The sequence below is a fragment of the Salvelinus namaycush genome, chromosome 28 (assembly GCF_016432855.1).
Source record: "Salvelinus namaycush isolate Seneca chromosome 28, SaNama_1.0, whole genome shotgun sequence".
Classification (NCBI taxonomy): domain Eukaryota; kingdom Metazoa; phylum Chordata; class Actinopteri; order Salmoniformes; family Salmonidae; genus Salvelinus; species Salvelinus namaycush.
The window spans coordinates 2,956,183-2,983,733 of NC_052334.1; the positions used below are offsets into that span (position 1 = coordinate 2,956,183).

The window sequence follows — 27,551 nt, forward strand, 5'->3', positions numbered from 1 at the left end:
TGATGACAAAGATGGCGGCCTCCGTGGTGGAGCATGGAGAAGATGCATTTAGAAAATTGTTTAAATTTTACAAGCGAAGAAATCCTCCACCAGATCTCAGGGATGTCATTGACTTCTCGAAAATGGTGACACATGAGAAGGTGAACGTTTCCAAATATAGCTAACTAGCAACTAAATATTGATGTGTAAACAGACACACTTCCTGGTATAATACTACTGGCTGTAGCTAACTAACTTTAGCTAGCTAGTTCGACAATACTACCAGATTTCCTTCTGATGTACAATTAACATCTAGAAAGGGAATTAATGTGCTGTCGTTACGAAGTCAACTCTTGGATAAATTGCAGTGCATTTACCACTTTTGCGTGGGCGTGTCACTCGCCATTTGTTATTGTTCGTTTTATTAGAGAACTAACAGCAAAACAACTGCGATTAGATTCAGATTTTCAGAAACAACTAAAACACAATCACGGGTCTTTCAATTTCCACGAAAGAAACAGTCATTTTCAGAGTAATCATCTTTCACTTTGCAAACTGCTTCAGTCAGTAACCAGTCTCCATCCAACCTTTTTATGCAAGTCGGATAAAAAATGTAATGACAGGTCTGATGGAAACAGAAAATGTGTCGGTAAACTTTGCAAATGTTGACAAAACAAAATACTAGGGACAAATGTATATATTTTTTTGACGGTAAAACAAATTATGCGAAATATGTCAGTGTAAACTTTTTTTAGTGCAAATATTGATATAACCATCATATTGAAGTAAACTTGGAGTCAGCTATGGTGTGTGTGGTCTTCACACTACGACTTCTCGGGAAAGAATGCCGTTTATTAGAGAAAGGGGGATACCTAGTCAGTCGTTCAACTGAAATGTGTCTTCAGCATTTAACCCAACCCCTCTGAATCAGAGAGGTGCTGCCTTAATCAACATCCACCTCTTAATCCGTATCCCAGAGTCGCCTCTTCACTGTTGACGTTGAGACTGGTGTTTTGCGGGTACTATTTAATGAAGTTACCAGTTGAGGACTTGTGAGGCGTCTGTTTCTCAAACTAGACACTCTAATGTACTTGTCCTCTTGCTCAGTTGTGCACCGGGGCCTCCCACTCCTCTTTCTAATCTGGTTAGAACCAGTTATTTTTTATTTAACTTTTTATTTAACTAGTTCACACTGTTCTGTGAAGGGAGTAGTACACAGCGTTGTACGAGATCTTCAGTTTCTTGGCAATTTCTCACATGGAATAGCCTTCATTTCTCAGAACAAGAATAGACTGACGAGTTTCAGAAGAAAGGTCTTTGTTTCTGGCCATTTTGAGCATGTAATCGAACCCACAAATGCTTATGTTCCAGATACTCAACTAGTCTAAAGAAGGCCGGTTTTATTGCTTCTTTAATCAGGACAAAAGTTATGCTAGCACAGCTGAAAAAGGGTTTCTAATGATCAATTAGCCTTTTAAAATGATAAACTTGGATTAGCTAACACAACGTGCAATTGGAACACAGGAGTGATGGTTGCTGATAATGGGCCTATGTAGATATTCCATAAAAAATCTGCCGTTTCCAGCTACAATAGTCATTTACAACATTAACAATGTCTACACTGTATTTCTGATCAATTTGATGTTATTTTAATGGATAAAAAATGTGCTTTTCTTTCAAAAACAAGGACATTTCTAAGTGACCACAAACTTTTGAACGGTTATATATATGTGTGTGTGTGTGTGTGTGTATGCCCACTATGAACTCTGGTTGATGTGATTGCGCTAATGAAAGGATGTGATGGTGATTCACAGGTCTTTCCCACCGAACTGAACCCAGCTGCAGTGAATGATGCGGAGGCCACGAGGGCAGGCCTTTGCCCCATCAGAGACTGGAGAGCCTTTGGCTTGCACGGTTATCCAGGTAGGGTATTAGGCTAGTGGAGTTTTTTTTAATGCTGAGCTGTAACATAATCCTGCACATCATTTGAACTCTCCAGGACCATGATGGGTAACAAATTGTCTAATAATATTAGTCTTGACTCCTGACTGAACTGATTCAGATATGTAGTACAGGGGGTTGGTGGCACCTTAATTAAGGAGGACGAGCTCATGGTAATGGCTGGAGAGGAATAGGTGGAATGGTGTAAAATACATTAAAAAAACATGGTTTCAATTTGTTTGATGCCGTTCCATTTACTTTGTTCCAGCCATTAGTATGAGCCGTCCTCCCTTCACCAGCCTCCACTGTACTTTTAACAGTTTTTTTATATATATATATGTCAAGCTGTCATATAGCAGAAATGTTACCCTTTAACTAACCCTAGTCAGTATGTAAGATGTTACTTTTTAATAGATATATGTTATTTTAATATTTTTTTTACTCTAGACCTTGGTCTTCTCCAGTGATATAGTGGTAAAAGATGTGGGTTTAAATGCTGATTGCCGTTCGCAGTGAGTAAAGTAACGCTCCCTATACTTTCAAATACATTTTTCCACAAAAGGTGGGTAAATACTTGCCCTGCCAACTTATCCTGAATTTAATTTCGCTGCTCTATCGATCGCTCCATACATTGTCTGACACTGCCATCCTAGAAGTTGTTTGCGCTGATGTCAAAATGAGCGACGTTGTACAAAACAAATGTATAGTAATTGGATCGTCTCTAAACTATCAGAGTATCAAAGCCAATTACGTGATTTCATGATTCGTGTAGGCCGGGTTTGGCCCAACCCATCGGTTTCTGGGACCAATCAGAACGGTCAAAATGTGTTCGCGTTCTACAAAACGGTGGGGAGGAAAGGAAATCCAGACTCATTGTGCAGAAAAAAACACTAGTGGACGTGGCGTTTGTCCAGAGCCATGTGGATGGGCGTGTCAGGCTAGGTAAATGCTCGTGATGTTTGACCTCCAGTACACCACTAGTCTTGACAGCCCCCTAATCTGTTGTTAATGTACCTTCCTGGCCCTTGAGGGGATCAAAGTTGTATTGAATGTAGTAATCCCTGTGTCCCCCCCCCACTCCCCTCCCCTCCAGGGTTCATCTTTATATCCAACCTGTTCCTGCCAGGCTCCCAGCAGCACTGGGTGAGACAGTGTCTGAAGACCTACCCACAGAAACCCAACGTGTGTAACCTGGACATGCACATGGCTCCCACGGAAACACAAGACATCTGGGGGAGGAGTGCGGAAACCCTCCGGTAAATAGACTAACTACTTTCAGCACCAGCGGACATACGGCTGGAGTGCTGTGTGTCTATTTCCCATTATTATTTGAGTGAAAAGTGAATAATTTATCAGAATGGAACTTCCACGTTAGATTTTGCCGAGAGACCCAATTCAGTCAAAAGACTATATTTGATAATTCTCTCTTTCTCAGACTTGAAGGTTTAAATGTAAAGTTTGATACATGTGAAAGGGGTAGGATGTCTATGTAATCAATTGACTTGAATGGGTAGCATTCCTTTTAGCCCTTAGCCGATGTCTGAGCCTGGTGTGATTTCCCCCACAGGAAGACAGGTTCGAGGGTCAGGGAGCCCAAGACACTGCTGGAGAAGCTTCGCTGGGTGACCCTGGGCTACCACTACAACTGGGACACCAAGGTAGAGCTCACTCTGTCTGTCTCTCTCACTATGGGTGCATCTTAATGGTTTTATGTAGAGCTCTCTGTATCTCTCTCACTATGGGTGCATCTTAATGGTTTTATGTAGAGCTATATCTCTCTCTCTCTAGCTCTCAACGGTCATATAAATTGTTAAAAGGTTTTTAAAAAAAATCTAATAAATGCAACAGTTGGGCAATGGATGATGACACTCCAAATGTTTAGATGTGTTTAAATCCACCAGATATGAACTGAATTCTAGCACATCAAACGTTTTACTGGCACAGACAATGAGTTGAGTTCAGGGATTCTGGTGGGAATTCAGATATTCAATTTATTGTAACATTTCAACAACAGAAAATCTTAGAATGCACTCATATACATTTTCTTATGGTATCAGGTTTTTTTTTAAATTATTTTGTGATAAAACAAATAAAGTTATGTGCATCCATTTCATGAGGTCAGTACAGGTGCATCAAAGCTGGGACCGAGAAGCTGTTTTTCAGTCTATCAGACTGTTAAACAGCCGTCACTAACACAGAGAGGCTGCTGTCTACACACAGACTTGAAATCATTGGTCACTTAAATAATTCCACAAAAAATGAACACGCATCAAAATAAACGTATCTTTCTTGTGATGTAAGTGTCGAGACGATGCGTTTAATCCCCGACGAAGCTTTAGCGTTCTTATAGATATAACGTACCGTATTCCATTGAGCCCATTTCAGCCATTACCTGGGTGTTTTTACAGGTCATTACAAACATGTCCGCGGTCGTAATGTTAACGGGAGAGGGGAAAAAACTACAGGCACAAGCAAGAAGAGTATGAAAGAGTCGCAGGAGTAAAATGAAAGCAAGTAATCAATCTAGCGAGATTTAAGTGACGAGTATATTTTGCAAACACAGGAAAGAGATGGCTGATCCAGACAGGTCCTCAGGTGAGCGGGGGCATACACGTTGCTATTCACATGTACTATCGGTGCATCTCAAAGGTCTTAGTAGAACTGTGTCTCTCTCTGTCTCTGTGTGCATCTCAATGGTCTTAGTAGAAGTGTGTCTCTCTCTGTGTGCATCTCAATGGTCCTAGTAGAACTGTGTCTCTCTCTGTCTCTGTGTGCATCTCAATGGTCTTAGTAGAAGTGTGTCTCTCTCTGTGTGCATCTCAATGGTCCTAGTAGAACTGTGTCTCTCTCTGTCTCTGTGTGCATCTCAATGGTCTAGGTGCTTCAAACTCGAAGTTCCGCTGCATTGTTTTCTCTCATTGTTCCCCTCTAATCAGGGACTGATTTAGACCTGAGACACCAGGTGGGTGCAATTAGTTATCAGGTAGAACAGGAAAACAGCAGACTCCAGACCTCATAGTGTAAGAGTTGAATACCCCTGGTCTAGGTAAAGCTCTCTCTATGGGTGCATCTCAATGGTCTTAGTAGAGCTGTCGCTCTCTTTAAAAAATTAAAAAAGATAACGTCACCTTTATTTAACTAGGCAAGTCAGCTATGAACAAATTCTTATTTACAATGACGCCTAACCCGGTCGACCAAACCCACTCTCTATGGGTGCTTCTCAATGGTTTTAGGTGTCCGTGTTTCCTTCCCTTCATCTGTACCGGTCTCTTTTCTACTTTATATAAAGTGTGTGTATGTATGTACTGTGGGGAGAACAAGTATTTGAAACACTGCCGATTTTGCAGGTTTTCCTACTTACAAAGCATGTAGAGGTCTGTAATTTTTATCATAGGTACACTTCAACTGTGAGAGACGGAATCTAAAACAAAAATCCAGAAAGTCACATTGTATGATTTTTAAGTAATTAATTTGCATTTTATTGAAGTGTACCTATGATAAAAATTACAGACCTCTACATGCTTTGTATCTCTATATAAGAGTTCCCAAATCTCCTACAGTGGAAGGAAAACATTTTTCAACTGAAATTCATGTCAGTCCACTATGTCAGGAAGGAATTACACTTCTTGTCAAACATGTCAATCTAAAATAAACTCAGCAAAAAAAGAAACATGTCTTTCAAAGATAATTCATAAAAATCCTAATAACTTCACAGATCTTCATTGTAAAGGGTTTAAACACTGTTTCCCGTGCTTGTTCAATGAACCATAAACCATTAATGAACATGCACCTGTGGAACGGTCCCTAAGACACTAATCTTACAGACGGTAGGCAATTAAGGTCACAGGTTTAAAAACTTAGGGCACTAAAGAGGCCTTCCTACTGACTCTTAAAAACACCAAAAGAAAGATGCCCAGGGTCCCTGCTAATCTGTGTGAATGTGCCTTAGGCATGCTGCAAGGAGGCATGAGGACTGCAGATGTGGCCAGGGCAATAAATTGCAATGTTCGTACTGTGAGACGCCTAAGACGGCGCTACAGGGAGACAGGACGGACAGCTGATCGTCCTCGCAGTGGCAGACCACGTGTGACAACACCTGCACAGGAGCGGTACATCCGAACATCACACCTGCGGGACAGGTACAGGATGGCAACAACAACTGCCCGAGTTACACCAGGAACGCACAATCCCTCCATCAGTGCTCAGACTGTCCACAATAGGCTGAGAGAGGCTGGACTGAGGGCTTGTAGGCCTGTTGTAAGGCAGGTCCTCACCAGACATCACCGGCAACAACGTCGCCTATGGGCACAAACCCACCGTCGCTGGACCAGACAGGACTGGCAAAAAGTGCTCTTCACTGATGAGTCACGGTTTTGTCTCACCAGGGGTGATGGTCGGATTAGCATTTATCATTGAAGGAATGAGCGTTACACCGAGGCCTGTACTCTGGAGCGGTATCGATTTGAAGGTGGAGGGTCCGTCATAGTCTGGGGCGGTGTGTCACAGCATCATCGGACTGAGCTTGTAGTCATTGCCTGCAATCTCAACGCTGTGCATTACAGGGAAGACATCCTCCTCTCTCATGTGGTAGCCTTCCTGCAGGCTCATCCTGACATGACCCTCCAGCATGACAATGCCAGCTGCCATACTGTTTGTTCTATGCGTGATTTCCTACAAGACATGAATGCTAGTGTTCTGCCATGGCCATCGAAGAGCCCGGATCTCAATCCCATTGAGCACATCTGGGACGTGTTGGATCGGAGGGTGAGGGCTAGGGCCCACCCCCCACAGAAATGTCCAGGAACTTGCAGGTGCCTTGGTGGAAGAGTGGCGTAACATCTGACAGCAAGAACTGGCAAATCTGGTGCAGTCCATGAGGAGGAGATGCACTGCAGTACTTAATGCAGCTGGTGGCCACACCAGATACTGACTGTTACTTTGATTTTGACCACCCCTTTGTTCAGGGACACATTATTCAATTTCTGTTAGTCACATGTCCGTGGAACTTGTTCATTTTTTGTCTCAGTTGTTGAATCTTGTTATGTTCATACAAATATTTACACATGTTAAGTTTGCTGAGTCGCGGTTTGCAGTTGACAGTGGGAGGAGTTTATATGACTCTGTCAACCTCATATTTCTATTAGTTATAACATCTGTACAGATCATAAAACACAAAAGTGAGAGCAGAGCCTTCTATTGAGAGTAGATCGTACATAACATGGTATCGTTGAGACATTTATTTATCTGACAATGACATCACTAGTGAGGCAATGTGATATCACAGCATTCTGTGCATGATTCAGTGCACCAGTTAGGTTTGTTAAAGATCCTAAACATGTCCTCCATCCACCACACCACGAGTCTCCGTTATGTTACAACGATAGATGAACAGTCATCGCTTCAAACAGGATATGAATACTGTATGTACATAGTAGTGTTCTCTGTGTTTAAATATTGGAGGTGTGTGTGGGTGTGTGAGATCACAGGGGTATTTGGATCATATTATCCTGGTGTACTCCTTTCAGGTCAGGTCATCTGTAATTGTGCAGGCGCCTGCCTGTCTCGTTTATATGCTAATGACATCCAACGTGTTTAGTCGTCTGTCCCGTTTAAATCAGTCAGGAGTTTTACACCGGATTCATTAGCTCCCATCCTGGCTCTGACACTGCCAAATGTCTGACAACAATCGCTGCATTTTAAGCAGGGGTCTGTTTTTATTCAGCCCCCGCCCCCCCCCCCCCCCCCCCCAGCTAATCTGTGTGTTTAGAGGACAGCAGCACAGTGATTATCCTGTGATTGCACATGTGTGGCTGAGTGTATGCCCCCAACACTAACCAGGAAGAGATGCAGAGAGTTTATTTATCGATGGAAATAATGCCCCCCCCCATACTGACTGACTGACTGACTGGCTTGCTGACTGACTGGCTTGCTGACTGACTGGCTTGCTGACTGACTGACTGGCTTGCTGACTGACTGGCTTGCTGACTGACTGGCTTGCTGACTGACTGGCCGACATGGCTGATTGGCTTGCTGGCTGACTTGCTGGCTGACTGGCTTGCTGGCTGACTTGCTGGCTGGCTGACTGGCTGGCTGGCTGACTGGCTTTCTGACTGACTGACTGACTGACTGGCCTGCTGACTGACTGACTGGCTTGCTGACTGACTGGCTTGCTGACTGACTGGCTTGCTGACTGACTGACTGGCTTGCTGACTGACTGGCTGACTGGCTAGCTGACTGACTGGTTTGCTGACTGACTGGCTTTCTGGCTTGCTGACTGACTGGCTTGCTGACTGACTGGCTTGCTGGCTGACTTAAGAGAAAATTGATCTCCCTATCTCCCACTAAAAGGCTTGTGCAACATGGATGTTATGCTTCGTCCCTGAAATGGAAATGAATGAATACATTGTTTTAGTTATTTTTTTTTCTTCTCTTCTTTCTGTTGCAGACATACTCAGCAGATCACTACACTCCGTTCCCATCAGATCTCCACTCTATATCCCGCCATGTGGCCGCAGCCTGCCGATTTCCTGGGTTCAACGCAGAAGCTGGAATCCTCAACTACTACCGCACCGATTCGTCACTCGGGATCCACGTAGACGAATCAGAGCTGGACCACACTAGACCCCTCCTGTCATTCAGGTGAGTGGAGGAGGGGCTTGTTGTACCAACCCACCAACCACGGCTTTCAGTGGGTGAACCGGGTTAGTGTTGATTGCATTCGATTTGGAACCTGAATGGCTTCCGGGTGTGAGCTGGGTGCCCCGTTCTGACCAATGGCGAAGTCGGCTCAAAACAAAACTGACGTAGGTTAAGCACATGGAGTGATGAGTAGGATTCTGTGTGTTCACATGCAACAGTGATTGCGTTTGATTTTTTTTTAAATGCTTTATCTGCCTTCCCTAAGAAAACCAGTTTGAAAATTCAAACAGATTTTTGGGGGAAAGAGATGTACCATGCTGCGTTGTTGACAATACGACCGAGCGGCACAGATTACTGTTCCATTTGAGCAGGGCACACCTCCCACACCGGCTTCGCCTGAACACGTGACGGCCATAACCCGGGGCAGCTTAATCAAACTCCCTTATCCATAACCCGGGGCAGCTTAATCAAACTCCCTTATCCATAACCCGGGGCAGCTTAATCAAACTCACTCATTGAATATTGTCTCAATTCATCCTAAATTACAACCTGACACTCTTTGGTAATACTCTATGAATGTGTTACTCTGAATGTGAAGGCGCTATTGACCATTTCCTGTTTGTCTTGTCGTTGTTGTTATCCTCATATGTGTCTTCCTCCCTTTTTTGATTGACGTCAGTTTTGGCCAATCCGCCGTCTTCCTGCTTGGTGGAACTCAGAGGGAAGACCCGCCCACCGCCATGTACATGCACAGCGGTGACGTCATGGTAATGTCAGGACACAGCCGCCTCCTCTACCACGCTGTGCCTCGCGTTGTCCCCGCCCCCAAGGGAGACCCCTTACACCCCTCTCTAGAGGAGGAGGGCCTAGGCCCAGGGTCAGACCAGGGACTCGCACAGGACCATACCCAGGGAGAGGCCACCCTGATCCAGCCGGTATCAGAGGAGGACTGGGCGGTGTGCTCCAGGTACATCCAGACCTCCAGGGTGAATATGACCATCAGACAGGTGCTTGGGTCTGGCCAGGTCTTCCCCGCCATGGACACGACAGACAAACGAATAGACGCGGGACACACGGATGGGTACCATGACAACCAGGATGGAGAGAATGTGGGACTGAAGAGGAGGAGGAGTGACTCATGAGACACCACACCAATAGAGGTTCTATGTATGGACTGTTCAATGTTAACAGGTCAAAGAGGAGTACCAGAAGACAGTTATAATTAGAGTTCTACTGTACAGCGTTACGTCTTATGATGAATATTTATTTCTGGATAATTTCACATGGTGATGTTGTAATAAATGCGACATTGTATTTAAAGATATTGTGGACTCCTTCATTTTACACCAAGTGAGTTAGGTGAGGTCAGCTGTTACATACTGTATGCAGACTGACGTCATAGTGGAGTTAGGTGAGGTCAGCTGTTACATACTGTATGCAGACTGACGTCATAGTGGAGTTACGTGAGGTCAGCTGTTACATACTGTATGCAGACTGACGTCATAGTGGAGTTAGGTGAGGTCAGCTGTTACATACTGTATGCAGACTGACGTCATAGTGGAGTTAGGTGAGGTCAGCTGTTACATACTGTATGCAGACTGACGTCATAGTGGAGTTAGGTGAGGTCAGCTGTTACATACTGTATGCAGACTGACGTCATAGTGGAGTTATGTGAGGTCAGCTGCCAAGGTGTAGGACGGTTCAGAGCACTGAAACCACAACCCAGATTCTGTGATCTTGATATTATCTTGATCAGAATGATCCTTTCTGATTAGTTTCTTAAACCGGATCAAAAACATCCAGCATCAATCTGATGCTGGAATCCAAAAAAAGGCGATTACAGAATCCTGATCGTTCTGATCCAGATTAAAAGATTTAGAAAAACTGGGCCCTGGAAAAAGAGAGTGAAAATAGCATCGACACAGACAGACCATAAACATCCCTCTCCTCATTGGAAACCTATTAAAAGTTATTCCTTCTATAAAAGGGTATTGTTTTCTCTCTACGTGTTTGAAGTCATGAAACAGTGAAGCCACGTGAAGTTCTTTACACTTGTTCTGCCCCTTGAGAAACGCATCACTGGAGAATAACACTGGATTAATTGCCTCCTATTGAGAATGCGTTTCTTAAAGGGTTCAGAGAAACCTGATAGAGGGAGAATAAATTGGTTTTCATGGTGAGATCTTTTGTCTGTTCTTCTGTAAAACCAACAGTTTATACTATAGCAGTGATTATTAGTCAACTATAGTTGAGTTCAGAGTTTCACTACATTAATTACAGCAAACAAAGAAGCTGTTTTTATAAATGGGTTGTGATGTTTGTTAGTTACTGCAAAATAGGAAAAAATTGTCTTTCCTTCATGGTCCATTTATGGAGAAAGTAATGTTGGAATGAGCAGTGAAGTGAACTGCATTTGACCCATATCACATGACGAGTTCGCCCGAAGGCCGGCAGATGGCGATAATCAGTTGTTTCATCTTACCGTCCAAAGGCATTGTACGCAGCCGGCGATACATTTGTATACCCTGCGGACCGGTTCGTACATAAAAAAATTCTCCATTCAGGCTGCAAAGACGTCAATTTCCTCAACTCGATTTAATGGCGAGAAGGCGTAAAAAAAAAAAAACGTGGAAAATATATGTGTCTGTTTTTTGTGAAACACCATTTTCCACCACCATGCTAAAGTGGCTAATGTTAACTCCCTGATGTTGTGGCCCTCGTTCAGCCAAGGGTAAACAACAGACTGCTGCAACCTGATTGGCTGAACGCAATACGTAACATCAGGGACTAGCATTCCTAGCTATTAGCCACTAGCATGGTGGTGGAAAATGGCGTTTCGTAAAGAAAGCATACATATTTTCTCTTTTTTTCCCGTGTATGGGAGACGAGTGTATAGCCGGCTGCATACAATGCCTTTGGACGGTAAGATGAAACGAATCATTATCGCCTTCTGCTAATGATGAGTGAACTGGGGGAGAGCTGAGACTTGTAGAAGAGGATCCAGAAAACCGTTATTGTCCAGTGTGGGACGTTAGGTCATCATGACATGGACAGATATTACAGGATCGCTTTGTCATCAAGGGGATCTAAAGTGGTTTTGTACATGTATTATATAATACAGACAGTTTATATATTACTTTATTTATAAGAACACGGAATTCCAAAAGTATGCAGTATAAATATGCCTATGCAGAACCATAGAGAGTTGGACTAACTTTTAGAATGTTGAATATTGTTCTAGACATTCAGTTTCATAGCATGATTAAAATATTCCCCATTTTATGTCAATGAGGAGCCAACATGGCTGCCTCAGAATGTTGTAGTGTCATGTAAATGGAGAGCCAACATGGCTGCCATAGAATGTTGTAGTGTCATGTAAATTGGGAGCCAACATGGCTGCCATAGAATGTTGTAGTGTCATGTAAATGGGGTGCCAACATGGCTGCCATAGAATGTTGTAGTGTCATGCTAATGGGGAGCCAACATGGCTGCCATAGAATGTTGTAGTGTCATGTAAATGCTTCATAATGCAGAAACCTAAATGTCCTACCTCTCTAAAAGCATGTCTCTGGACCTATGTATGTTTTAATATCCAAAGTACTACATCAACTCGAACTCAAACTTGAGTTCTAAAACCCTGACAAACTTTTACAGGTGCACAATTGAGAGCATCCTGTCGGGCTGTATCACAACCATGTATGGCAACTGCACCGCCCACAATCACAGGGCTCTCCAGAGGGTGGTGAGGTCTGCACAACACATCACCGGGGGCAAACTACCTGCCCTCTAGGACACCTACAGCACCCAATGTCACAGGAAGGACAAAAAGATCATCAAGGACAACAACCAGCCGAGCCGCTGCCTGTTCACCCCGCTACAAACCAGAAGGCGAGGTCAGTACAGGTGTATCAAAGCTGGGACCGAGAGACTGAAAAACATCTTCTATCTCAAAGCCATCAGACTGCTAAACAGCAATCACTAACTCAGAGAGGCTACTACCTACATAGAGACTCACTAGTCACTTTAAACAATGCCATTTTAATAATGTTTTACATATCTTACATTACTCATCTCATATGTATCTTGTACCATCTATTGCATCTTACCTATGCCGCTCGGCTAACGCTCATCCATATATTTATATGGAAATATTCTTATTCCATCCCTTTAGATTTGTGTGTATTAGATAGTCGTTGTGGAATTGTTAGATTACTTGTTACATATTACTGCACTGTCGGAACTAGAAGCACAAGCATTTGGCTACACTCGCATTAACAGCTGCTAACCATGTGTATGTGACAAATAACATTTGATTTGATTGTTTAAAGGGCAATGGGTTCTGTTTTAGATTCATGTATTTTTAGCCAGATCCTAATTGGGATGTCAAATTGTATGTTCCTTTTGATGGCGTAGAAGGAGGCCCTTCTTGCCTTGTCTCTCAGATCGTTCACAGCTTTGTGGAAGTCTCTCTCTCTCTCTCTCTCTCTCTCTCTCTCTCTCTCTCTCTCTCTCTCTCTCTCTCTCTCTCTCTCTCTCTCTCTCTCTCTCTCTCTCTCTCTCTCTCTCTCTCTCTCTCTCTCTCTCTCTCTCTCTCTCTCTCTCTCTCTCTCTCTCTCTCTCTCTCTCTCTCTCTCTCTGCCTCTGCCTCTGCCTCTGCCTCTCTCTCTCTCTGCCCCTCTCTCTCTCTCTCTGCCTCTGCCTCTCTCTCTCTCTGCCCCTCTCTCTCTCTCTCTCTCTCTCTCTCTCTCTCTCTCTCTCTCTCTCTCTCTCTCTCTCTCTCTCTCTCTCTCTCTCCCTCTCCCCCCCCTGATGTTCTGGAGGAGAGCACCAGCTGCCGTTGGTTGTTAAGGTGATGGCGGGCTTGGCTAGGAGCGTTGTAGCAGCAAGGCCTCTCCATGACTTCATTAGACCCAATTATGCCATTTCACTCTTGCTTTGTTTTTAATTGGCCGGCCTGCCCCCGTTACCATGGTCACGATGGAGCGCTGCTAGCTGTGCTGTTTTCAGACTGCTTTGGCTAACGGCTAGCTGTGCTGTTTTCAGACTGCTTTGGCTAACGGCTAGCTGTGCTGTTTTCAGACTGCTTTGGCTAACGGCTAGCTGTGCTGTTTTCAGACTGCTTTGGCTAACGGCTAGCTGTGCTGTTTTCAGACTGCTTTGGCTAACGGCTAGCTTTGCTCTTGACTGACAGACAAACAAACAGGCTTTGTGTTTTGAGGTCATCTATTGTGAAATAGGTCAGGAGTTTTTAAATGTGATCTGATCAGGAAAAGGTCTGGTCTATGGTAGAGCGACCATATTATTATATGGGCCTATTATCCTGATGACCATGTGTGGTCAGCAGTGATGTACTGTAGTGGTCAATTCTAAAAGGTATGTTTACCCTCCACTAGCCTACTGGTGGTCCGCCAGCATGGAGGTATGAAGTGAGGCGTGAAGTCAGGCGTGATGTCTGGCGTGAAGTCACTCATGAAGTCACTCATGATATCTGGCATGAAGTCATGCATGAAGTGGGTAGCAGTTTCATAGTGTACGTACTGTATGGCCTTTAACGCTAATTGAAAACAATGTTTCCTTCTCCTTGTATTAGCTTATGGCCGGTCATGAGTTTTGACCTGACCAGGAAGGACTCCAGGCCCTAGTTATAGCCTGTAGCCTTGTTATAGAATAGAACTACCAGGTCACATGGTCATGAAAACCAGAAAGCTGCCACCCTGGACCTAAACCAGAAAGCTACCACCCTGTGTTTGACTTGCTTGGTTATTCAGAGGGTGAAAGCTGAAGGAAACTGGCGTCCATTTTGTTTTCTGGCCTGTAGAAGAGATTCAGAACCAGGGGTAAATTGGTTCCTAGTCTCCTGTCCTCCACACTGTGACCGTTGAGTTCTCCTTCCCAGTGAGTTCGCCCAAGGGGGAACAGAGGAGTGAAACTACTTTTGTTTACATTTAACATAATCTCCTTTTGTGAGCGAGAGCTGGAGAGTGCTGGCACTGTGCCTCTCTGTCCCTCTCTTTTTCTATTCCTCTCTCCCTCTCTTCTGTCCTCTCTCTTTCTCTCATCTTTAAGCAGCCTGTCATTTTTTATCCTTCAATTACACCGACTCCCATGGTAACTATTTGCTGAGTGTTCCAGAGAGGGGTCTGTGAAATGGTTCCAGGGCACAGCTGTAATTGGTAGCAGGTTAGGTGTAGAGAAAAACGCTGTGTGTTTTCCCATGCGTTATCACATGACCAGGTGTTATTGGCTTTCTGATGTAGCTAGGCCTAGCTGCAGGCACGGCTAGGAAAATTATGTCATCAAAGCGCTTTGATGTCATAAATTAGTCATATGTAGTGAAACATGTCTTACTAACACATTACTACTACCCATCATGGTTTAGTTAAAAGTTTACATACCCATCATGGTTTAGTAAAAAGTTTACATTGGTTGTTTAATTGATCAAGGTTAGGTATTTTATCTATTCTAATCCGATGATCCCTGCATTGGGAAACTAATCAAGATAGCTTGTGGATATATATTTCAGTTGTTGTTTGTCTTCTGTCAGATAATCTTTCTCTAAAAGTTATATGCTCAGCTAAAGCCCTGGTAATTCCAGCAGGCTTTTATATGTGTAGTGCATACAGCAAGTGACTTGACCAGCATCCTGCTGTGCTAATGGTGTCATCCCACCTCTGAATGAAGCCTGTGGTTCGTGCAAAATCAACAGTAATCAACTCACAGGTAGATGCAACGCGCTGCAGTGCAACAGTGACACCTGTAGGCCAGAGGCGGTAGTGCAGCGGTACTCTGTAGCAGCAGTTGCATCTGTTAGTGTATTTACTGTGTTAGAGGGATACGTCTTTAGAGGTGTTGATCACAGTGCTACATGGTCTCTCAATCAGGTGCTACAATGTAAAAAAAAAAGGGTTGAAACTATTTTTTTTTAAATCAAGGCGACAAGAAGACACTTAATATTATTTAGTAGATATAACTTCCTATGTTTTTGAGTGTATTTTTCTTGTTGTTGTTGAATTTTACACAAATTAAGTAAATCCAGGGAATTAACAATAGCCATGAAAATGTGTTGGATTTATATGATTAAATATGAGTTGATGTCACACAAATATTTAGTAAACCCAACATATTCGTGTTCAAATCAAAATGTTATTTGTCACATGCGCCGAATACATCAGGTGTAGACCTTACAGTGAAATCCTTACTTACAAGCCCTTAACCAACAATGCAGTTTGAAGAAAAATACATAAAGAAAAATAAGAATTAAAAGTAACAAATAGACACTTAAATGTTTAATATTGTTTAAGGTGTTCAATAATTAGTATTTGAACTGATTTGGCGGGCGCTGTAACTGGAGGTAGAACTGCAAGCATTTCAGGATTCTGCATTAGTCTCTGTCATTAAGAGGGGTGATGCTGGGAATGGGTGGCCTCATCATTGAACATCCATTTGTTTGACAATTTTGATATCCCTTCGTCATGACACCTCATGGCACAACAAACTATATAGAAATATACAACATTCTGTAAGAGAATCATAAAGGCTCCTCTAAAAATGTAGCCACATGGCAAGTTGTTGCAAGAACTTACAATTCTTAAGTTGAGAGAAATACAATTATTATTCAAATGTACTAAATTTTTTCAAATTGAGTAAATTAAAATCAGTCAATTTTTTTCTCTTTGGTTATCCTAAAAAAATATATACAGTTGAAGTCGGAAGTTTACATACACTTAGGTTGGAGTCATTAAAATGTGTTTTTCAACCACAACAAAAATGTCTTAATTAACAAACTATAGTTTTGGCAAGTCGTTTAGGACATCTACTTTGTGCATTACCCAAGTCATTTTTCCAACAATTGATTACAGACAGATTATTTCACTTATAAATCACTGTATCACAATTCCAGTGGGTCAGAAGTTTAAATACACTAAGTTGACTGTGCCTTTAAACAGCTTGGAAAATTCCAATAATTATGTCATGGCTTTAGAAACTTCTGATAGGCTAATTTACATAATTTAAGTCAATTGGAGGTGTACCTTTGGATGTATTTCAAGGCCTACCTTCAAACTCAATGCCTCTTTGCTTGACATCATGGGAAAATCAAAAGAAATCAGCCAAGACTTCAGAAAACAAATTGTAGACCTCCACAAGTCTGGTTCATCCTTGGGAGTAATTTCCAAACTCCTGAAGGTACCACGTTCATCTGTACAAACAATAGTACGCAAGTATAAACACCATGGGACCACGCAGCCGTCATACCGCTCAGGAAGGAGACGCGTTCTGTCTCCTAGAGATTAACGTACTTTGGTGGGAAAAGTGCAAATCAATGCCAGAACAACAGCAAAGGACCTTGTGAAGATGCTGGAGGAAACAGGAACTAAAGTATCTATATCCACATTAAAACGAGTCCTATATCGACAACCTGAAAGGTCGCTCAGCAAGGAAGAAGCCACTGCTCCAAAACCGCCATAAAAAAATCCAGATTATGGTTTGCAACTGCACATGGGGACAAAGATCGTACATTTTGGAGAAATGTCCTCTGGTCTGATGAAACAAAAATAGAACTGTTTGGCCATAATGACCATCGTTATGTTTGGAGGAAAAAGGGGGAGGCTTGCAAGCCGAAGAACACCATCCCAACCGTGAAGCATGGGGGTGGCAGCATCATGTTGTGGGGGTGCTTTGCTGCAGGAGGGACTGGTGCACTTCACAAAATAGATGCCATTATTAGGCAGGAAAAGTATGTGGATATATTGAAGCAGCATTATTGAAGGGCCTTCCAAATTGACAATGACCCCAAGCATACTTCCAAAGTTGTGGCAAAATGGCTTAAGGACAACAAAGTCAAGTTATTGGAGTGGCCATCACAAAGCCCTGACCTCAATCCTATAGAACACTTGTGGGCAGAACTGAAAAAGTGTGTGCGAGCAAGGAGGCCTATAAACCTGACTCAGTTACACCAGCTCTGTCAAGAGGAATGGGCCAAAATTCACTCGACTTATTGTGGGAAGCTTGTGGGAGGCTACCTGAAACGTTTGCCCCAAGTTAAACCATTTAAAGGCAATGCTACCAAATACTAATTGAGTGTATGTAAACTTCTGACACACTGGGAATGTGATGAAAAAAATAAAAGCTGAAATAAATCATTTTCTCTACTATTATTCTGACATTTCACATTCTTAAAATAAAGTTGTGATCCTAACTGACCGGGAAGACAGGGAAGTTTAACTAGGAATAAATGTCAGGAATTGTGAAAAACTGAGATTAAATGTATTTGGCTAAGGTGTATGTAAACTTCCAACTTCACCTGTACTTACATTTTGAGCAACGTATTAAGTAGATTTTTTTTAAATGCTAAAATTAAATTAACAAATTATTGAAACGACTTGCATTCATTTTTATTAAGTATGTTTTTTATTTTTTTACATTTCAATTCACCTGATAATCATTTTGTGTAGAGTTTGGATTTTAACGGTAGCGGTTAAACGTGACAAAAGTGTATTGGTTTAAAATTCATACTTAACATTTGTTGGTGTCACGCCCTGACCGTAGAGATCCTTTTATCTATCTTTTTTTTCTCTATTTTGGTTGGTCAGGGTGTGAGTTTGGATGGGCATTCTATGTCTGGTCTTCCATGTTGTCTATTTCTTTGTGTTTGGCCGTGTGTGGTTCTCAATCAGAGGCAGCTGTCTATCGTTGTCTCTGATTGAGAACCATATTTAGGTAGCCTGTTTTCCCACTTTGAGTTGTGGGTGATTATTTTCTGTTTTGTGTTTGTCGTCACCTTTCAGAACTGTTCGTTTGTCGTGTTCATATTTATTAAAGAAACGCATTTATGAATACTTACCACGCTGCACCTTGGTCCTCTTCTCCTTCTCCAGACGACAATCGTTACAGTTGGGATATATTGTTTATAAATAGACTAAAAAACAATACTATGTTGAAGGGTTTCCTTCTCCATAAACTCATATACACACTTTAAAAAACTGCTCATTTTTTTATGGAGAGAAGGTATCAAGTGACATGTGCAGCTGGCTAAGCAACAACAGTGTCTGTTGGAGCGTAGTGACATCATGCCCTGAGGGGATTATAGAGCAGGCCCAGTCACGTCTAGGATGGTGATACCAGTGCACACACAAAGGAATACTCTGTGTACAGGCTAGGCTGCCTGGGCTGTCAAACTCTGAGGAATGGAATCTGTGAGTGGATTCTTCTTGTGACTGGGAGTGATGCCAGACAGAAGCAATTAGTGATACATGGCCTGCCTGGGGATGAGAACAAATATGACGACAGTCAGGACCGCTATCATGTGTAGCTAGACAGCTAAATGCTTTTCGCTTATTTATTTTTGGACTTATTTGACAAGTGGAGTCTTCCATTTTGGAATGATCACTTAATTAACCTGTTAACTGACAGAACTACTGCAGGGCTCTCTCTCTCTCTCTCTCTCTCTCTCTCTGCCTCTGCCTCTGCCTCTGCCTCGCTCTCTCTCTGCCCCTCTCTCTCTCTCTGCCCCTCTCTCTCTGCCTCTGCCTCTGCCTCGCTCTCTCTCTGCCCCTCTCTCTCTCTCTCTCTCTCTCTCTCTCTCTCTCTCTCTCTCTCTCTCTCTCTCTCTCTCTCTCTCTCTCTCTCTCTCTCTCTCTCTCTCTCTCTCTCTCGCTCTCTCTCTCTCTCTCTCTCTCTCTCGCTCTCTCTCTGCCCCTCTCTCTCTCTCTCTTTGTTCACACACATCTGTAAGTCATGTGTGCTCTAATGGAAACTAAAAAAAAGTTGACATCTGACAATGAGTGCCAAGGCTACTTAGTGTCTGGTTCAACTCCGAGTCCTTGGTTGATGGTTTCAGATACCAATAAATCCCCAGGCATAAGAAAGTCTAACACGTACCATCTCCTTCCCTCACAGCATGAGTGTGAGGATACACTTCAAGCACTAACCAGCCAGTGTAGGTGTGGGGGCTAGGAGGTTTGATGGGGAGGAGCTGAGGCATCAGTTATTGTGGTGTTACAGCGCCACCGTATCGCTAACTGGGGTGATTAACCAGTTAGACTGACCACAGGTAGCTAACTGGTGTTTGGTCACACATGGTAAATTACCACAGCAGCCGTCGACCCTGTGGCGAAATGTAAGGCAGAAAATGGCTACCGTCTCTCTCCGTCTGTCCCTTAGCCGACTAATACTGTGTTACTTCTCTCTCTCTCTCCCTCCCTTTCTCATTCCCTCCATCTCTCTCTGCCAGCAGGCTAACATTAATTCAGGCAGGGAAGGAGAGAGAAACTGCTTCGGTTCCCTCCCTCCCTCCTCTCTTTCTCTCCCCCCCTCCTCTCCCCAAACCGGTTTTATTCCCATCAGCTCCACGCCTCTTATCGGCCTCTTCCAGATGCGTTGCGGACGAGAGCGAGATAATGAGGTGGCGATACATCAGACTTCGATCACTTTGTCCCCTTATCGGCCATGACACCAATCTCCTTGACTGACATTCCGGCCAAACTGTTATATACAGAGCCTTCAGAAAGTACTCATACCACTTGACTTATTCCAGATTTAGTTTTGTTAGCCTAAATTCTAAATTTATTTTTAAAAATCTTACCCATCCACACCCAATACCGCAAAAAGACAAAGTGAAAACATGTTTTTTGACATTTTTTAAAATGTTTTTAAAATGAAATACAGAAATACAGCATGTGTATTCACACCCCTGAGTCAATACATGTTAGAATCACCTTTGGAAGCGAGTACAGCTGTGAGTCTTTCTGGGTAAGTCTCTAACAGCTTTGCACAGCTGGATTGTACAATATTTGCATATTACTCTTTTAAAAATCGTCAAGCTCTGTCAAGTTGTTTTTCAAGTCTTACCATATACAGTGCCTTGCAAAAGTATTCATCCCTTTTTCCAATTTTGCTGCATTACAACCTGTAATTTAAATGGATTTTTATTTGGATTTCATGTAATGGACATAAACAAAATAGTCCAAATTGGTGAAGTGAAATTTAAAAAATGACTTGTTTAAAAAAAATGTTTTAAAGTGGTGCGTGCAAATGTATTCACCCCCTTTGCTATGAAGCCCCTTAATAAGATCTGGTGCAACCAATTACCTTCAGAAGTCACATAATTAGTTAAATAAAGTCCACCTGTGTGCAATCTAAGTGTCACATGATCTGTCACATGATCTCAGTATATATAAACCTGTTCTGAAAGGCCCCAGAGTCTGCAACACCACTAAGCAAGGGGCACCACCAAACAAGCAGCAATATGAAGACCAAGGAGCTCTCCAGACAGGTCAGGGACAAAGTTGTGGAGAAGTAAAGATCAGGGTTTGGTTATAAAGAAATATCAGAAACTTTGAACATCCCACGGAGCACCATTAAATCCGCTATTAAAAAATGGAAAGAATATGTCACCAGAACAAACCTGCCAAGAGAGGGCCGCCCACCAAAACTGACGGACCAGGCAAGGAGGGCATTAATCAGAGAGGCAACAGAGAGACCAAAGATAACCCTGAAGGAGCTGCAAAGCTCCACAGCGGAGATTGGAGTATCTGTCCATAGGACCACTTTAAGCCGTACACTCCACAGAGCTGGGCTTTACTGAAGAGTGGCTAGAAAAAAGCCATTGCTTAAAGAAGAAAATAAGCAAACACGTTTGGTGTTCTCCAACAGGCATGCGGGAGACTCCCAAAACATATGAAAGAAGGTACTCTGGTCAGATGAGACTAAAATTTAGCTTTTTGGCCATCAAGGAAAACGCTATGTCTGGCGCAAACCTAACACCTCTCATCACCCACGAGAACACCTTGTTTTTCATCGGCAGGGACTGGGAAACTGGTCAGAATTGAAGGAATTATGGATGGCGCTAAATACAGGGAAATTCATGAGGGAAACCGGTTTCAGTCTTCTAGAGATTTGAGACTGGGAAGAAGGTTCACCTTCCAGCAGGACAATGACCCTAAGCATACTGCTGAAGCAACACTCGAGTGGTTTAAGGGGAAAATTTTAAATGTTTTGGAATGGCCTAGTCAAAGCCCAGACCTCAATCCGATTGAGAATCTGTGGTATGACTAAAAGATTGCTGTACACCCATCCATCTTGAAGGAGCTGGAGCAGTTTTGCCTTGAAGAATGGGCAAAAATCCCAGTGGTTAGATGTGCCTAGCTTATAGAGACATACACCAAGAGACTTGCAGCTGTAATTTCTGCAAAAGGTGTCTCTACAAAGTATTGACTTGGGGGGGGGTGAATAGTTATGCACGATCAAATGTTCTGTTTTTTTGTCCTTTTTCTTGTTTGTTGCACAATAAAACATATTTTGCATCTTCAAAGTTGTAGGCATGTTGTGTAAATCAAATGATACAAACCCCCCCAAAAATCCATTTTAATTCCAGGTTGTAAGACAACAAAATAGGGAAAATGCCAAGGGGGTGAATACTTTTGTATTTTCAAGGTGATTTAAGTCAAACCTATAACTAGGCCACTCAGGAACATTCATTATCTTCTTGGTACAGTTAGCAACTCCAGTGTGTATTTGTACTTGTGTTTAGGTTATTGTCTTGCTGAAAGGTCTCCCAGTGTCTGTTGGACAGCAGACTGAACCAGGTTTTCTTCTAAAATTTGACCTGTGCTTTCCTCTATTCCATTCATCATAAAATAATCTCTATTCCTTGCCGATGACAAGCATAACCATAACATGATGCAGCCCCCACCATGCTTGATAATGTGTTGTGTTGGATTTGCCCCAAACATAACATTTTGTGTTCAAGACATAAAGTTAATATCTTTGCCACATTTTGGGCAGTTTTACTTTAGTGGTGTATTGTAAACAGGATGCATGTTTTGGAATATTTTAATCTGTCCAAGCTTCCTTCTTTTCACTCTGTCATTTAGGTTACCATTGTGGAGTAACTACAAAGTTGTTGATCCATCCTCAGTTTTCTCCAATAACAGCCAATAAACTCTCTGTTTTAAAGTCACCATTGGCCTCATGGTGAAATCCCTGAGCGGTTTACTTCCTCTCCGGCAACTGAGTTAGGAAGGACGCCTGTATCTTTGTAGTGACTGGGTGTATTGATACACCATCCAAAATGTAATTAATAGCTTCACCATGCTCAAAGGGATATTCAATGTCTTCTTTTTTATATTGTTACCCATTTACCAATTAGTTCCCTTCTTTGCGAGGCATTGGAAAACGTCTCTGGTCTTTGTGGTTGAATCTGTGACTTAACAGCAACCCTAAGCACACAGCCAAGACAACGCAGGACTGGCTTCGGGACAAGTCTCTGAAAGTCCTTGAGGGCTCAGCCTGAGCCCGGACTTTAACCCGATTGAACATCTCTGGAGAGACCTGAAAATAGCTGTGCACCGACGCCCCCCATCAAACCTGACAGAGCTTGAGAGGATCTGCAGAGAAGAATGGGAGGAACTCCCCAAATACAGGTGTGCCAAGCTTGTAGTGTCATACCCAAGAAGACTCGAGGTTGTAGTCTCTGCCAAAGATGCTTCAACAGAGTACTGAGTAAAGGGTCTGAATAAATTTGCTAACATTTCTAAAAACCTGTTTTTGCTTTGTCATTCAAAATCAAATCAAATTGTATTAGTCCCATGCGCCAAATACAACAGGTGTAGACCTTACAGTGAAATGCTTACTTACGAGCCCCTAACCAACAATGCAGTTTCTTCTGGAGGAGAAATCAAAACTAGCAAGTAAGTAAAGAGCAGCATTAAAATAACAATAGTGAGACTATATACAGGGGGGTACCGGTACAGAGTCAATGTGCGGGGGCACCGGATCGTTGAGGTAATATGTACATGTAGGTAGAGTTATTAAAGTGACTATGCATAGATGATAAGAGAGTAGCAGTGTTGTAAGGGGGGGGGGGGGGGGGGGGGGGGGGGGGGGGGCAATGCAAATAGTCCGGGTAGCCATTTGAATAGATGTTCAGGAGTCTTATGGCTTGGGGTTACAAACCGTTTAGAAGCCTATTGGACCTAGACTTGGCGCTCCGGTACCGCTTGACGTGCGGTAGCAGAGAGAACAGTTTATGACTAGGGTGGCTGGAGTCTGACAATTTTTAGGGCCTTCCTCTGACACCGTCTGGTATAGAGGTCTTGGATGGCAGGAAGCTTGGCCCCAGTGATGGGGTATTGTGTGTAGATTGATGAGGGGGAAAAAAACAATTTTAGAATTTTAGAATACGGGTCTGAATACTTTCCGAATGCACTGTAGCTAGAAGTAATAGGCTAATGTTCACTGTCTGGCCTGACGCACCGTTGCCCATGAAAGGAAGTTAGGCTAGCTAGCAAGCATTTTAGCCAGTTAGCCTCGGACAACAAAAACTTAAAGCATGTACTGTATCACAGAGTCAGACCGTTTAGGCAACATGAAAGAGGAGGATTACATTGGCTGTTTCTCTACAAGTAGTGTGAGTTAACATGTTACGCACTCACAGAAATCAGTAACATGGGTGGCCATATTATAATAGCTTACGTTCATTGGACTAAATCGTTTTTGGTATCTTTTAGTTGTCACTGTGCTGGAATAGCGGAGGTAGTGCCTGTTTTCATTGGGACTTGCTGTAACTCCCCATGGTTCTAAATCAATAGTTGTTTAGTAGTCCGAAAACATGTCGGAAACATTAACTTGCTTGACCATGCTGTAGATCATGTATGTTTTGTGTACTTCACAGGAGAGATGTTGCTCTCCGGTTTTGTGATGAAACAAAGGTGTGGTTGAATTTATTCCACCACTCACCGTGCTGTGTCTTCTTATTGTCTCGGCTTTAGGCCTACATATCATGGCGTCAACGCATATGAACTAACAGGTTACAGAGCAAACAACGCAATTATCACATCACATACAGTAGGTTGTAATATGTATTTTTGTTTTCTGGCTATCCCGTGATTTTATCCACGCACCACTACTGATAATGTGGAGTGGTGGAGTCCTACCGCACCACACTGCCCATCCCACCTACTGGTGTGTGTGTGTGATGGTTCTAGCCTGTTCTTGATGGAGGAGGTAGGTACACTATATGTACTATATGTCCCCAAAGCCAACACCTCCTTTGGCTGCCTTTCCTAAACAGTTCTCTGCTGCCAGTGACTGGAACGAATTGCAAAAATCGCTGAAGCTGGAGACTTATATTTCCCTCACTAACTTTAAACATCAGCTATCTGAGCAGCTAACCGATCGCTGCAGCTGTACATAGTCCATCTGTAAATAACCCACCCAATCTACCTACCTCCTCCCCATACTGTTTTTATTTACTTTATGCTCTTTTGCACACCAGCATCTCTACTTGCACATCATCATCTGCTCATTTATCACTCCAGTGTTAATTTGCTAAATTGTACTTACTTCGCTACTATGGCCTATTTATTGCCTTACCTCCTCACGCCATTTGCACACACTGTATATAGACTTTCTTCTTTTCTATTGTGTTATTGACTGTATGTTTGTTTATGTGTAACTCTGTGTTGTTGTTTGTGTCGCACTGCTTTGCTTTATCTTGGCCAGGTCGCAGTTGTAAATGAGAACTTGTTCTCAACTGGTCTACCTGGTTAAATAAAAAAACACTATATGCCTTGGCCTAGTGAGGCTATCTCCTGTCTCCACTCTAACACAGGGCTAGGACAAAACCACCTCATTCCCCACTTATAGGGCCTGGATAGAAATAACTCCAGTAGACATTGTACGAGTGTTGAGCTTTACTACATGTCACCCATTCTTCTTCTTAGGCTCTCATCATTTTAAAAGTCAATTACAGTCAAAAGAAAACTCGACACCTGTTAAGAGTGTGAACCACTCAGTCATGAATTTGACAAGAATATCTGTTTTCAAGTTTTTGGCTTTCTGCATATCCGCAAGCTGCAAATCAATATTGTTAACTATGTGTATTTAGATACGTTTTTAAACAGTAGCTAACCCATTTGTATTGTTAGCTTTACTGATATCGACTTGAATTTGCTTAACGGTCTACAAGCTAGACATTTGACCGTTTTTGGCCACTTTGCAAAAATGTTACCTAGGTACTGTAGAGTTGGTTAGCTAGCTATTCTTCGAAGGCTAGTAATAATGTATATAGCATTATGTAACGTTACACCCCATGAGTGTCAGCTAATAATATCTGCAGTAGCCAGCTTCCTGTTTTGTTTTTTTTGCCTTTTATCTTATACAAACAATATGCAACATACTAACTAGCTAGCTAAAATGCCGACAATATTTTTTTGTCATCACTGACATCTTAAGTGTTCTCTAGGAAATGTTGAGTGTGTGCTGTGGCAGTCCAAACACAAGTGTCAGACAAGTCAGTTCGTGAGAAATATCCTTAAACTGAGTCTTAGTTAGTTTGGGAAGGTAAAATATGTTCCTGTGTTTCTCTTTTTGTAATAGAAACAATGAGAAATGCATAATTGTTAAAGAAAGAAGTCTGCAAATTGTGTGTGTGTGTACACTTGGAAAAAAATACACCTGTAATTCCCCGACTTCCCAGCTTCCTGTCTATGGAGGGAACCCAGAGGAACAGAGAGCACTTTTAGGCTAATTCATTTTCTACCCCTGCCAGGATCCATACTTAATTGTAATTAGTGTGTTTCGAATTCGATAGCATCTTTTTGAGCCAACAACAATTATATATCCTAAGAGGGCTCTCAATGGAAATCCTCAAAGAAAATGAAGAAGTATATCAACGGCTTGCCCCATAGGTAGAACAATATAAATAGAATCTATAAATAAAAAAATAAACATTATTTATATGGTTAGAGAATTGCATTGGAAGTTAAACCCTGGCCCAGATCCATGTAGTGCTGTCATGCCAACTAGGTTATGACATAATAATAATAATAATTATATTAATATTCCATTTGGCAGTTGCTGTTATCCAAAGCGACTTACAGTCGAATCATTACAAACAAATCTTTAAAATCCAGACGGAAAATATTTACACAAGAAGCAACCTAATATCACACAGTCAAACTCTGTCATTTAGTAAGTTCACCATTCTGCGATTCTCACTGTTAAACATCGCGTGCATACATTTAGGTGGCCCCGAGTGTGAATCGAACCACCGACCTTTGGTTTTGCAAGCGCCATGCTCAACCGACTGTGGTCCTATAGGTAGAGCAATATCATCTGTTTATTTCATTTACTCCTAGATTCTATTTATATGGATTGAGCATTGCATTGGAAGTGAATCCCGGGGTCCCAGGTCAGTGTAGTGCCGTCTTGCCAACTAGGCTATTACAATTCCTTTAGGAGTTGGTAAGAAAGCACAAACAGGTCTTGGATACAGGCTATGAATCAATTATTTACTGTAACTGCAGGTGGCAGTCACCATCGCTAGCCTCTGAGGTATGTGAGAGAGGGGTATGACTAGTCACATGTGGTTACAAAGCAGTGTGTATTGCCTGGAGCTACTGGCTTGATGTTTCAAGGGAAAGACTCAAAGGCCACGGAATAGAGCTAAGCACAGGCAAAGTCCTAGAGGAAAACCTGCTTCTGTCTGCTTTCCAACAGACACTGGGAGACAAGTTCACCTTCCAGCAGGTCATTAACCTAAAACACAAGGTTTGAATGTTCCTGAGTGGCCTACTTACCATTTTGACTTTTGTCTAGCAATATTCAACAACCAACTTGAAGAATTTTTTAAATATTAATGTGCAAATATTGTACAATCCAGGTGTGCAAAGCTCTTAGAGACTTACCAAGAAAGAGTCACAACTGTAATCTCTGCCAAAGGTGTGTTTACAGAGTATTGACTCAGGGGTGTGAATACTTAATGAGATATTTCTGTATTTCATTTTCATTAAATTTGCAACAATTTTTAAAAACATGTTTTCGCTTTGTTATTATGGGATATAACTATGGGAACCATTAGAGTCAACATGGGCCAGCATCCCTGTGGAATGCTTTCAAAACCTTGTAGAGTCCATGCCCCGAAGAATCGAGGCTGTTCTGAGGGTGCAATGAGGGTGCAACTCAATATTAGGAGGGTGCAAAATTATCAGTTT

At 42.5% G+C, this 27,551-nt stretch overlaps 1 protein-coding gene across 1 annotated transcript; it reads left to right on the plus strand.

Moving 5' to 3' along the window:
• The first annotated feature begins 11 nt into the window (after positions 1–11).
• Positions 12–9,873, plus strand: alkbh1 (alkB homolog 1, histone H2A dioxygenase). Its single transcript, XM_038967427.1, has 6 exons — positions 12–140; positions 1,794–1,902; positions 3,014–3,176; positions 3,488–3,578; positions 8,366–8,559; positions 9,239–9,873. The coding sequence occupies exons 1-6, from the start codon at positions 12–14 to the stop codon at positions 9,699–9,701; spliced, it is 1,149 nt and encodes a 382-aa protein (XP_038823355.1). The 3' UTR covers positions 9,702–9,873.
• Positions 9,874–27,551: the final 17,678 nt, after the last annotated feature.